The sequence below is a fragment of the Zosterops lateralis genome, assembly GCF_965231275.1.
Source record: "Zosterops lateralis genome assembly, chromosome: 14".
Classification (NCBI taxonomy): Eukaryota; Metazoa; Chordata; class Aves; order Passeriformes; family Zosteropidae; genus Zosterops; species Zosterops lateralis.
In genome coordinates, this window is record NC_139774.1 from 16,567,962 (window position 1) to 16,581,575 (window position 13,614).

The window sequence follows — 13,614 nt, forward strand, 5'->3', positions numbered from 1 at the left end:
GGGACACCAGGGATGCTGTCCCCGCCCTGGGAATGCTGTCCCTGCCCTGGGGACACCTCGGTGCTGTCCCTGCCCTGGGGACACCTCGGTGCTGTCCCTGTCCTGGGGATGCTGTCCCTGCCCTGGGGACACCTCGGTGCTGTCCCTGTCCTGGGGATGCTGTCCTTGCCCTGGGGACACCTCGGTGCTGTCCCTGTCCTGGGGATGCTGTCCTTGCCCTGGGGACACCTCGGTGCTGTCCCTGCCGCGGTGACACCGCTGCTGAAGGTGACAAGAGGGGCTCAGGCACAGCACAGGAGCTCCCCAGGCCATCCCGCAGCCGGCAGGACAAACAGCAGAGCACAAAGCTGGGCACACACAGAGCGGGGCACAGCACAGCGGGGATGGGGAAAGGATGGACAGGGCAGGGAAAAGGCACATCTGGAGCTCAGACACCGCTGATAACGCTCCGGGCAGGGCAGCAGGAGGATGGGGTGGGTGATAAAGGGGTGGGTGATAAAGGGGTGGGCGGCAAGGACAGACCCCTCCTGGAGCTGGCTGCTCTCAGCTTTCCTCCAATTGTTGCTGAACCAACCGAGGGGACCTGGAGAAACCCTCTAACTCTGTCCCAAAAGCTCTGAAAGCCTGTGCCAAGTGAGTCCAGGGAGGGCAAAGAGCACAGAGCAATCTGCACAGCCCCAGAGCAACCTGCACAGCCCCACAGAAACCTGCACAGCCCCAGAGCAATCTGCACAGCCCCACAGCAATCTGCACAGCCCCAGAGCAACCTGCACAGCCCCAGAGCAACCTGCAGAGCCCCACAGCAACCTGCACAGCCCCAGAGCAACCTGCACAGCCCCAGAGCAACCTGCACAGCCCCAGAGCAACCTGCACAGCCCCACAGCAACCTGCACAGCCCCACGGCAATCTGCACAGCCCCAGGGCAACCTGCACAGCCCCAGAGCAACCTGCACAGCCCCAGAGCAACCTGCACAGCCCCACAGCAATCTGCACAGCCCCAGAGCAACCTGCACAGCCCCAGAGCAACCTGCACAGCCCCACAGCAACCTGCACAGCCCCAGAGCAACCTGCACAGCCCCAGAGCAACCTGCACAGCCCCACAGCAACCTGCACAGCCCCAGAGCAACCTGCACAGCCCCAGAGCAATCTGCACAGCCCCACAGCAATCTGCACAGCCCCACAGCAACCTGCACAGCCCCACAGCAACCTGCACAGCCCCAGGGCAACCTGCACAGCCCCACAGCAACCTGCACAGCCCCAGAGCAATCTGCACAGCCCCAGAGCAATCCGCACAGCCCCACAGCAATCCGCACAGCCCCAGGGCAACCTGCAGAGCCCCACAGCAACCTGCACAGCCCCACAGCAACCTGCACAGCCCCACAGCAACCTGCACAGCCCAAAGGCGCAGTGAGTGTGTCACTGGGTCACCCCGCTCCGGGGCAAAAAGGAGAACATTTCGCTCTTTGTTTTACGGCTCTCGCCAGGATTCATTCACCCACAAGGTTTTTACGGGTGCCTGGAAACGCACCAAAGTTTAAATCATAAAAAAAAAAAAAAAAAGGGGGAAAAAAAGGAAAAAAAAGGAAAACCGCCTTCAAAAATAGCCAAAGCCGCAGCAGTTTGGAGGATGCCCCGGAGCATCTTCCAGGAAGGCTGGGCGGGATGCGGGGATCCTTCCCAGCCACCCAGCACTATCCGGGGAGAGGAAAAGAGGAGCCGGGTGGTCCCTTCATCCAACAGGTCCCCCATTCCCAGTGCCAAACTGCAGCACTTTGGGGACGCTCCACCCCCGCCCGCATCCCCCCGGCGGAGCATCCCCCAGAGCGGCCGGGACACCCCTGGCAGCGCTGCCGCCCTTTTTTTTCCCTCCTCCTCCTCTGTCCTCCCTTCCCGGAGCTGCAAACAGGAGCGGGGCCGGCCTTTGTTCGCCCAGCGCCGGGGCTGGGGGCACTCACATAGTGTTTGTTGGGGATCCGCCTCTTCTGCACGTCCAGCACCTTCACCTCGGCGATGCTCCGCCTGGGCATCGCCCTGTCCGTGCCCCTCGGGGAGCGGGGAAACGCTTGTGGAGCGCTGGAGGAGCGGCCGAGCCTCCCCGCACCGCACCGCCCGCTCCGGGGGCGGGGGGCGGCCCTGCCCGGCCCGGCCTATCCCGGCCCGCTGGGCGGCCCCAGCCCGGCCGCTTAAAGGGCCGAGCAGCCCCCTCTGGGGCCGGCCTGGGGCTGCGGGATGGGGATGGGGCGGGGGGATTGTGCTCAGCCCCGGGAGGGGGTTTGGTTTGTCCTCCCGGCTTGAGCTGTGTGTGTGCTCCATCGCCCCGCGGGGTTCTGTGCCCCGCTATTGTCCCATTGAAACACTCATTCCCGGGGATTCTGCACCCTGCTCTTGTCCTGACAGTCCCCGGGGGTTCTTGTCCTATCGCAACAGTCCCTGGGGGTTCTGCACCCCGCTCTTGTCCCATAGCGACACTCAGTCCCCAGGGGTTCTGCACCCTGCTCTTGTCCTGACAGTCCCCAGGGGTTCTGCACCTTCTGCACCCCGCTCTTGTCCCATCGCGACAGTCCCCGGGGGTTCTGCATCCGCTCTTGTCCCATCGGGTTCTGCACCCCGCTTTTGTCCCATCGCAGCACTCAGTCCCCAGGGTATCTGCACCCCACTCTTGTCCCCGGGGGACAGTCAGTCCCCGGGGGTTCTGCACCTTCCGCACCCCTCTCTTGTCCCATCGCGACAGTTCTGTGGCTTCTGCACCCTGCTCTTGTCCCCGGGGGACAGTCAGTCCCCATAGGTTCTGCACCTTGCTCATGTCCCATCGTGGCACTCAGTCCCCAGGGGTTTGGCCCCCCACTCTTTTCCTATTGTGACAATCCCCAGGGGTTCTGCACCCCACTCTTGTCCCATCAGGGCCTTCAGTCCCCGGGGTTTGGCCGCCGGCAGCCGCATTCCCAAAGCAGGCAGGGAATGAGAAGGGAAGGGAAGGGAAGGGAAGGGAAGGGAAGGGAAGGGAAGGGAAGGGAAGGGAAGGGAAGGGAAGGGAAGGGAAGGGAAGGGAAGGGAAGGGAAGGGAAGGGAAGGGAAGGGAAGGGAAGGGAAGGGAAGGGAAGGGAAGGGAAGGGAAGGGAAGGGAAGGGAAGGGAAGGGAAGGGAAGGGAAGGGAAGGTCTGTCCTGGCCGGGTGGGCAGAGCTGCCCTGCCCGGGACAAGCCGCATACCTGAGTGCAGAGACAGTGTTTGAGGGCGTGTAGGGACAGGACAGAGGGAATGGCTCCAAACTGAGAGGAGGGGAAGATTAGATAGCAGGGATTCTTTACTGTGAGCGTGGTGAGGCCCTGGCATGGGTTTATCCAGGGAAGTTCCATCCCTGGAATTGTCCAGAGAAGTTCCATCTCTGGAATTGTCCAGGGAAGTTCCATCCCTGGAGTTGTCCAGGCTGGACAGGGCTTGGAGCAACCTGGGCCTGTGGAATGGGATGATCTTTAAGGTCCCTTCCAACCCAAACCAGTCCATGAATCCATCCCTGTGAGCCAGGGGCTGATGGCAGCCCCCTGATGTGCCACGCCCTGTGTCCTTGGTGCCATCAGAGCAGCCAGGGCAGTGCCCAGGCCCTTCCCTGCCCCAGCTCTCACCCCTGGCCTCCATCCTCCCAGCAGCTCCTCAACACGTGGCACAACCACAGCTCTCCCCCCCGTTGGGCTTTTAATTACATTATAAAGTTACTCAAGGCTTACACTGGCAGGTCATTAGTTTTCATATGAATTTAATTTAATCATAAACAACTCATCTCACTCCTTTAGCGGCTCCTTAAATGTGGCTCTTTTTTTAATACTATTAACTTTGCTGCGGCCACCCCAGAGAATTAATGGAGGTGCAGGCAGCTTGCCAGGGCTTTATTGCCCCTCCCCAAGGGCTTGTCTTCATCCTGCTCCCCCTCAGCAAAGCCCCAGAGCGCAGAGGTGGCTGCAGAAGAGGTGCTGGGCTGTCTGGAGGGGACATCAGGCCACTGGTGACCTCCCTGGTGCCTGCTGGGGTGCAGACACAGCTCTGGGTTACTCCTGGTTACAGCTGCACATCACCCCCACCCCTGGTCCACCCATCAGTCCTCAGACAGATGTGTTCTGAAGGCAGCAGGATGTGAAGGTCAGTTGTGGAATAATCCTTCCTTCTGTCAGTGGGATATTTATGTGGGATTGCTGGACCTGGCAGTGCTCATGGAGAGCCTGGGATAGCCCCAACATCTGCAACTGCAGCTCCTGATGTTGTGTGGGGCGTCCAGGCTGGAGCAGAGGAAGTTTTGCTGATTTAAAAGCCCTAAAAGATGCACAAATCCTCCAGAGGAGGGTGAGGAAAACATCCAAAGCAGGTGAGAAGAGAGGGAGTGTACACTGAGATGTGGAGCAGTGGAGAAAGCTGATTAAAGAGAGGAATGAAACAATTTCTGCTCTTCACATGCTGAAAAGAAGAATAAAGGTAGAGAAGGGCCCCAGCAGCACCAGGCACTGCCTGCAGCCTCACTGAGCACCCAGAAACCAGCAGGGCTTGCAGAGCATCACAGCTCAGGCTGCAAAATGGCTCCTGGGTTTAATTAACAAGTCTAATGAGGGCTGTTGAGAGCAGTGGAGAGTGGCTCTGCATGCTGACCAGATCACCTCCCTGGGGAGAAACGCTGGGAGTGGCTGTGGAGAGGCAGAGCTTGGCTGGGCCTTGGTCATTTATCAGGGAATCTGTCAAGGATTTGTAAGGGAGGGAATTTGGGACTCCAGTGCTCAGCCCAGACCTCTGGGGATGCTGCTGCAGGACAGCAGAGATGTGGCAGCAGCACGTCCCACAAAAAGGTTTGGTGGTGCAGGGGCAGCTGAGGGGATTTTCAAGGTAAACATTCCTCCCCTGCTGCCCTCGGCAGAGGCTGAAGCTTCACCAAGCCAAACAAAATAAAATAAAATAACATAACAAGGATAAAATAACGACACAGGAGAGGTCACAACCTACACAAAGGTCAGGCTTGTGCACCCTCCCTCGTGCCTGTCAGGATGAGCTGAGCAATTTAAAACAAGAAGGCAAACGACTTCTGAAAAGCCACCCCTGAGCTGGGGTGGACAAATTGGGTTTCTGCAGGGCTGTGGGTGGACTCCAGCTGTTTGGGCACAGCTGGGCAGCCCCTGAGCTCTGCCTGGTGCCAGGGAGGGGATGGGATGAGGCAGCAGAGCCCCAGCATCAGCCCTGAGTGCAGAGGGAGCACTGCCTGCAGCTAGTACAGAATATCCACCTTCCCTGAGCCACCTCACAGAAATCAGGCAAAAATTATGCTCCTGCCCTCACAGAGGACAAATCCCTGCAGCAGAGATTTCCCATTTCACCAGGGCTGCACCTCTCTGGTCCTCAGCTATCCTCAGGAATGATTTTCCACTGCTGTGAGCCCTGACCTGCAGGGTTTAGGTGCCCCCCATCAGAACCCACACAGGGGATGCTCAGCCCTCGGATGGGGAAACTCCTGAGGGCTGAAACCAGCAGAGATCGGATGGAAAAGGTGCCACAGAAAGTGCCAAATCCAGGGAAAAGAGCCGGGGAGCCCTTCAGGAGCTCCAGCGTTGTGCCATCTAGTGAGCGATGGGAAGAGCAGCAAACACCCACCTCCTGCCAGCCTGGAAATCTCCTCCAGAGCAGCCCAGGATGGGGAAATCCAGCCCCATCCCAGCCAGGAGAGGGGACAACAACAAACACCAGGGCCAACACCTCCAGAGAGGTGGGGATTGCTCAAACCACGGGGATTTTGGAGAATAAACCACAGGGATTTTGGAGAATAAATCACAGGGATTTTGGAGAATAAACCACGGCGAGTTTGGAGAATAAACCACAGGGATTTTGGAGAATAAACCGCAGGGGATTTTGGAGAATAAACCATGGGGGATTTGGAGAATAAACCACGGGGAGTTTGGAGAATAAACCACAGGGATTTTGGAGAATAAACCACAGGGATTTTGGAGAATAAACCACATGGATTTTGGAGAATAAACCATGGGGAGTTTGGAGAATAAACCACAGGGATTTTGGAGAATAAACCACAGGGATTTTGGAGAATAAACCACGGGGAGTTTGGAGAATAAACCATGGGGAATTTGGAGAATAAACCACAGGGATTTTGGAGAATAAACCACAGGGATTTTGGAGAATAAACCACGGGGAGTTTGGAGAATAAACCATGGGGAATTTGGAGAATAAACCACGGGGAGTTTGGAGAATAAACCACAGGGATTTTGGAGAATAAACCATGGGGAGTTTGGAGAATAAACCACAGGGATTTTGGAGAATAAACCGCAGGGGATTTTGGAGAATAAACCATGGGGAATTTGGAGAATAAACCACGGGGAGTTTGGAGAATAAACCACAGGGATTTTGGAGAATAGACCACAGGGAGTTTGGAGAATAAACCACAGGGAGTTTGGAGAATAAACCATGGGGAATTTGGAGAATAAACCACAGGGATTTTGGAGAATAAACCACATGGATTTTGGAGAATAGACCACAGGGAGTTTGGAGAATAAACCACAGGGAGTTTGGAGAATAAACCACAGGGAGTTTGGAGAATAAACCACGGGGAATTTGGAGAATAAACCGCAGGGATTTTGGAGAATAAACCACTGCAGCAGCAGCATCATTTGCCTTCAGAGGGTGCAGATGACCCCCAAAGACTCCTGCAGAGGCAAAGGCAGCTCAGATCCAGCTGGGAGAGGAAAACACTGAAGCACAAACCCCAAACCTCCTCCTGCCTGCCCTGCTTTCCTTCCCTCCAGAGAATTCCAGCAGCAGCAGCAGCTGCAAAAGCCCTTGGGCAGCCCAGAGGAGTTTGGGGCCCAGCTGTGACAGGAGTGAATCCACAGGGAATCTGCAGCTGCTGCAGCACCAGGAGCTTTCTCAGGGCTGTCAGCTCTACTTTTGGAAATGAGGGAGTATTTTTATTTCAGCACCAGGACGGAGCGGCAGTTAACAGTTATTTCTGGAATGTGCAGCACTTGTAAATGTGTGGTGAATCCTCAGCTCCCCCCAGGCACTGCCAAGGACATGCTGATGATGTTAAATATTCCCAGGAGGTTTTCCTGCTTCCCTGGATACCCTGAGGGAGAGCAGTGTGTCCCAGGAGACAGCGCAGTCCTGCTATAAACACAAACAAAATGATTAATTATGTGTCCTCAGCTACTCCATCCCTTACCATCTCATGGAGCAAGGAGACAGGAACCCTCAGGCTTTGCTCATCCTTCTCTCTCTGCTCATTTAAAACCTCACCTTACACTCCCAATTCCATCTCCTCACCTGAATCACACCCTGCACTTTTACCTGGGGGTGGGCACTGTCAGCAAGGCAAGAAATCCAAAGTTAAATTGGCAATTTCTGGTACAAATTTCCAAAATTCAGGGTTAACCCACACCAGCTCCATGTCCAAGCCGCCCTAATTTCACTTGGTGTGTCCTTGAGAGGAATCATTGAGAGCAGCAGTGAAAAGTTCTGAGCAGGGGACAAAGGGCGTTTGGCTTCTGTGGTGGGAGCTTTGCTGAGCAGCCCAGGGGAGGAGGCAGAGGGTTCTCTGAAAAACAGGATTGTTTTTCTCCTCCTGAGCAGAGGAGAGAGTGGGAAGAGAAGGGGAAGCATCCCTAGGTGCTCCTTGTCCCACCAAAATAAGAGAACTGAAGCTTTTGCTTGAGATTCCTGTTAAAGACAGAACCAGCTAATTAAAATTAAAAAGGAGCAGAAATGCTCCTCTCTCAGGGTGCAATACTCACTTCTCACCGAGCAGGGTCAGCCCAGCACCGTGAGAACACACACTGAAACCACCCAGGGATTTCACACCGGGATTCCAGCCTGGTGACAGAGATGTCCCTGTCCCCGAGCAGCAGGAGAGGTTCCAGCTCGGTTTTAATCCACTGGTGGGTCTCCCTTGTGAAGTTCAGATCTCAAAAGTTTTTCTAAGTCAGTAAAAGCCCAAGAAGGAGCAGAGCTGTCTGAGGTCACAGCTGGCAGCCAGGCACCAAATCAGACCCAAGCCCAGGTTTCTCAGTCTGTTACTTTATTAGAGAATTCTTTACATCAGAGTGGTGGCCCCACTGAAATTACAAAATATTTTTAAAAAACCTCTTTTTATTTGAAGCCACGTTTTTTTTAAAATCGTGTCCCATCCCCTCCCTGAAAAGCAAGCTGGGTTTGATGGTGGTTCCTTCTGAACAGGGAACAACAAATAAATCCTCTTTTGAAAGGAGGGAAGATGATATAACCATGCTGTAAACATGACAGTCAGATGATGTGCCCCCCTTCTAGGAGAGGGACTGGAGAGTCCTGGAGCCAGGGGCAGGACACAAAATACAAAAAATGAGTGCACAGAACCCTTCCCACCTCTGTCAGCAGGGCTGTGCTGATCTCTCCAAGCTGAAAATCTGGAGGAGGGAGGACTGATTTAGCACAGGGGCATTGCAGCAGCTCTGAGAGGCCCCAGAAATGGTTTTTCCCCGTGGCTGAAGAATGTCCAGAGAGGGATGATGCTCCCTGGGCTGGTGGAGGGGCAGCAGTGCCCTTCAGCTGGGGGAGGTGACAGTGCTGTGACAGAGCTGCAGGACAGGCCTGGGCTCTGATCCCTGTGACACAGCCCTGGCCCCAGCAGGGCCACAGCCACAACTTTGGGGCTGCTGTAGCACGTCCCTAAAGTGATTAAAACCCTCCAATCAGCCCCTTTGTCCCATTCAGGACCATCCCTTTGCATTCATTGACCCTCCATCAGTTCCCAGCCTGGTGTTTTCACATCTCAAAGGCACAATCCAGACTTTTGGAGATGGGGCAGGAACCTTTCCTGTGTTTGTTAACAGAGACATCCCAGCTGTGAAATCAGAGGGAACCCGGAGTGGCCCAAAGAGGGAGAGCCTTGCTAGCTTGCAGGAAGCTTATAAATATGGATTAAGAGCTCTAAAAGGGTTGGAAATTCAATCCCCAGATACAGAGTTAAAGACCTGGGGGTTGCCTCCTTCACCCCAGCACTCAGAAGTGAGGCACATCCCATACCACCTTTCCACATCACACACCACCTTTCCCTGAAATGCCACTAAATCAACAGAGGGGACTTGAAAATAACAACTTTTTTCTTATATATATATATTTTTTTTTTTTTTAAGCAGATTTTTTTTTTCTTGCTAAAGAAACAGTTCTTAAACAAATAACGTTGTCCAGAGAAAAACTTAAATGCTGCCTTCCACCTCTGGGTTGTGTAAAAGAAGAAGGTGCTGCCAGTGAGGTCCCTGAGGCCTCCCCAGCTCTGTGCTCCCAGTCCCAGCTCTGTGCTCTGCCTTGTGCAGGGGGAGAGGACAGAAAGGACAGAGAACCTGCTCTGCCACTCTGCCCACGACTCCCAGCCAGGAGAACCATCCCAAGAGCCGTGGCACATCACGAGGAGGTGGAACAAGGAGCTGCTGGGAGCAACAAGCCCCCTTTGCATCCCCTCTGCCCTCGTTTCACTGCTCTTTGTCCCTCCCAAAGGGCCAGGCTGCCTGACCCACACAGCCCCACACAGACAGGACCTAAAAACCAGCCTGAAGCACCTGTGTGATGGTGAGAGCTCTGGCAGGGACACCCTTCACCCCCCACTCATCCCAAAGGCACACACATGACAGTGACAGACACTTCACAGGGTCACCACAGCACTGGGTGCTGTCCCCAACCTCCCCCTCTGCACCTGCACTTCCACTTTCTCCAGAACCAAAGCCTGCAGGCAGAAACCATGATAATAACAGTGTGAGCTCAATGCCACAGGGGCTGTGGTGCCAGTGGTCACAGCAAAGGAAGGGCAGAAACATCTTTGGGAGGACATCCAGCCCCTTTCTGCACAGCCTATGTGGGGAGAAGGAGGGAAGAGAAAACCCAGCCCTTCCTAGGCAAAAAAAAACCCCCAAATTTCTGTATCTCTGTGGCAAAAAAAAAAAAAAAAAAAAAAGGGGCCACAGTGCAGAGGAGTAAGTCTAAGGCCAAGGTGAGTTTAAGACAATGCCAAAGCTGCTCTGCCCCAGGCCAGGCCTTACAAAGGGCTGGGACAGGAGCAGCCACAGTGGAGAGGGAGGTGACAGCCCTGCTCCTCCTGACCAGAGTGGTCACTGCTCCAGCCTGAGCTGACAAACCCAGTGAGCACCAGGCTCACCCAGGAAACATCCAGCCAACAGTGCAAATACAATCCAGACAGGGTCCTGCCCCAATTCCCAGCCTGGAGCTCCTGGGAAAAGCCACCCCAAGTTCCAGCCAACGTCCCTCAGTGCAGAGGCCACGATTGTCCCAGGCAGGGCACGAGGACAGGAGGGTGCTGTGGTAAGGAGGGGCTGCTGAGAGGGTCTTCCAAGTCCAAGTTTCCCCCCTGCAGCCCAGGAGGACACGGCCAGTCCCAGGTGGTGGCCTGCCAGGTGTTACAAGCTCTCTGAGGAGCTGAAGGGGACGAATTTGGCGTGTTTGGTGGGGGACACTGGCACCTGTCCATCGGCCTCCTCGCTCAGCTTGAAGAACATCTCCTGCTCACGTTTCTTCTGGTTCAGCTCATCCTCCAGGGCCTTGAGCAAAGAGAACGACACAAGAGCTGTGTTGGGGGTTGCTCTGGAGCTCATGGGCAGCCAGGACACCCTGCTCACACCCAGGAGGCCCCACCTTCTTCCGTGGTCTCAGCTTGTCTCGCCACTCCTTCATGTGCTGGTTGTGGTTCTCATCCAGGGACTTCAGCTTCTGGGTCTCGTGCTCGATCAGGAGGTGACACTTCTCATTCTGAAAACACATAAACCAAACACAACACCCGTGGAGCAGCTGGAAGTGTGTGCACCCAGTGGTCAAACAGGGTTTGTCTTGGGCTGAGACATCCAGAGCTCTGAGCTCCACGTTTAGACACGGTGACAAAAACCACTCAAGGCAAGAGCAAGGGGACACCAACTCTCTGCAGCCACTTCTGCAGAGATTGAGACCTGCCCAGGCAGCTCTGGGAGACCAAGCCATGAGGGATGAGTACCTGGAGGTGCTGGAGCTCGTTGGTGTTGCTCTCACACTGGGCCTGCATGTCCTTCATCTGCGACTCGTGTTTCTGCTGCTGGTGCAGCCGCTCTGCCTTCTGCCTCTTCTCCTCCTGCAGGGCAAACTGGCAGAGAGAAAAGGAGGTGTCTGTGTGGGCAGCATTGCCCTGGTCTCTGGGGCTGCCTGAGGGACCAGCCCAGCTTCCATCAGAACACAGGAAAGAAGGAAAAGTCCTAAAGATGCTTCCCAATACAAGCCACGGTGGAGACAGCGCTGAACATCACAGGTGATGCCACAAAGCAGAGCCCTCACACAGCAGAAAGCTAAAATCCAGAAAAAGTCACACATCCCAAAATTCTCTTCTCCCCCCCAGACAAGCCTCATCTCCTGGTGTCTTTCCAGGCCCTGACCTGTTTGATCTTCTCCCTCTGCCACTGGAGTGGATGTGGAGGCTCTTCTTGTGTGATACCACAAAGCAGAGCCCTCTCACCCAGCAGTAAGCTAAAACCTGGAAATAGCCACACTTCCCAAAATTCCCTTCCCCTCCAACCAAACCAAGCTTTAACTCCTGGTGCCTTTCCAGCCCCTGACCTGTTTGGTCTTCTCCCTCTGCTCGGAGGCTCTTCTTGTACATGGCCATGTGTGATACCACAAAGCAGAGCCCTCTCCCACAGCAGAAAGCTAAAAATCCAGAAATAGCCACACTTCCCCAAACTCCCTTCCCCTCCAACCAAACCAAGCTTTAACTCCTGGTGCCTTTCCAAGCCCTGACCTGTTTAATCTCCCTCTGCTCAGAGGCGTTGCCACTGAAATGGATGTGGAGGCTCTTCTTGTACATGGCCACGTGTGATGCCACAAACCAGAACCCTCTCACCCAGCAACAAACTAAACTCTGGAAACAGCCACACTTCCCCAAATTCCCTTCTCCCTCCAACCAAGCCAAGCCAATCCAATCCAATGCAATCCAAGCCAAGCCAAGCCAAGCCAAGCCAAGCCAAGCCAAGCCAAGCCAAGCCAAGCCAAGCCAAGCCAAGCCAAGCCTCATCCCCTGTTGCCTTTCCAGCCCCTGACCTGTTTGATCTTCTCCCTCTGCTCGGAGGCGCTGCCGCTGGAGTGGATGTGGAGGCTCTTCTTGTACATGGCCATGCGTGTCTTGCCCTCGCTGCGCTGGATTTTGGGCAGCCTGGCCCTCTCCTGCTGCTGCCTCACCTTCAGCTGCTCCAGCATGCGCTGGTTGTAGCGCTGCATCTGCTCCCTTTCCTGCAGACACACAGGGCTCAGAGGGGCACGCACACCTCCCTCCCCACAGCCCTGGAAACACAGACAGCCACAGGGCAGGTCTGGGAAAAGCCTGGGAGTGGCTGGTTGTGGGAAATATTAAAGGTAAGAAAGTTTTCAGAAAGCTGTGAAAGCAGGCACCAAAAACAGACAGAGCTGAAGAATTTAGAGTTAGCTGTAAGTGCAAAAAGTTGCAATAGTACAGCAAGCAAGGACATAAAATGATAGTCTGGGTCTTAGGTTTGGCTAGGATAGATTTAAAGGCTGCAGAAAAATATATTCAGCAAGATAGTAAAAAGTTTTAAGCTTAATAATAGAATATTGTTTAAATAATAGAAAATTGTTTAAATAATAGAATATAGTTTATTGTTAATAGAAAGCACACAAGCAAGCACTGTTTGAAGCAGGTGTGTGTGTGCTTTCAGTGATGGTAGAACAATTGTCTGTGAGCTTTGGCAATGTGCTCTTGGCTGGAAAACCTTTAAAATGCTCTGTAACAAAGGGATCTTTGGCTGCTGCTGTTGTCATCCTTTAATTATGTAAAACGTTTTTAATGTGAGACTGATGCCACAATAAAAGTTCAAGGAGCACCTAACAGTAGTCCAGTCCCATCCAACACAGTTGGTGACACTCCAAAGGGACAAGAGGGGATGGCAAGGATTGAACATGGTGGGGAGGAGAGGAGAAGGGGCTGGAAGTGCCACTCTTCACTCCCTGCCCTGGGAATCAACCACACCAAATCCTGGGCAGTGGCAGATTTCCAGAAAATCCTCCTGAAATTCCCAATCCTTGCACACAATGCGCAGAGCACACATCCTGAGCAAGGAAGGCTTTATTGCCTTCTTGACACCAGCTTTATTCTGGTGTCAATAATTTTCACTAATAATGACCAAGTCCTTTAACTCCCAACCCACCCTTAGAATTACAGAATTCACAGAATTCCAGAATATCCTGAGAATATTAGAAGGGACCCACAAGGATCATCGAGCCCAGCTCTTAACTGAATGACCCACACAGGGATTGAACACACAACCTTGGTGATTTCCCCCCTTTCAGCCTGGAAGGGAAACACCCAGGGACACTTTGCTGACCCACACCAGCGTGGGGAATTTCAAAACCTTCACCTTCTCATGCTTCCTGAGCAGCTCGTGCCTCTGGAGGAAATACTGGTCCTTCAGCTGCTGCTTGACCAGCTGGTGCTTCTCCTGCTGCTGACGCTCCTCCAGATCCCAGATGCAAGCTTCCCTGTCTGTGGGGAGGAGAAGGAGCAGGACATCACCCACCTGGGCCACTCATCAGCTCAAGAGACCCCTGGGCACCCAAACAG

The 13,614-nt window shown here is 54.2% G+C and overlaps 3 protein-coding genes across 7 annotated transcripts in view; all 3 read right to left on the bottom strand.

The window, feature by feature from the left end:
- The window catches only part of SH3PXD2B (SH3 and PX domains 2B), a 78,388-nt gene extending 76,339 nt beyond the window's left edge, over window positions 1-2,049 (bottom strand). The window contains exon 1 of the mRNA XM_083872096.1: window positions 1,956-2,049. Within this exon, the coding sequence (XP_083728222.1) occupies window positions 1,956-2,027 (72 nt within the window). The 5' untranslated portion in view covers window positions 2,028-2,049. The remainder of the gene's footprint in view (window positions 1-1,955) is intronic.
- Window positions 1-13,614, bottom strand: part of SH3TC2 (SH3 domain and tetratricopeptide repeats 2) — a 317,636-nt gene that overhangs the window by 52,827 nt on the left and 251,195 nt on the right. The gene's annotated exons all lie outside the window — the stretch shown is intronic.
- The window catches only part of STK10 (serine/threonine kinase 10), a 52,560-nt gene continuing 46,996 nt past the window's right edge, over window positions 8,051-13,614 (bottom strand). The window contains exons 15-19 of the mRNA XM_083872084.1: window positions 13,412-13,536; window positions 12,081-12,269; window positions 11,008-11,133; window positions 10,656-10,769; window positions 8,051-10,561 (exon numbers count right to left, since the gene is read on the bottom strand). Of these exons, the coding sequence (XP_083728210.1) occupies window positions 10,421-10,561; window positions 10,656-10,769; window positions 11,008-11,133; window positions 12,081-12,269; window positions 13,412-13,536 (695 nt within the window). The 3' untranslated portion in view covers window positions 8,051-10,420. The remainder of the gene's footprint in view (window positions 10,562-10,655; window positions 10,770-11,007; window positions 11,134-12,080; window positions 12,270-13,411; window positions 13,537-13,614) is intronic.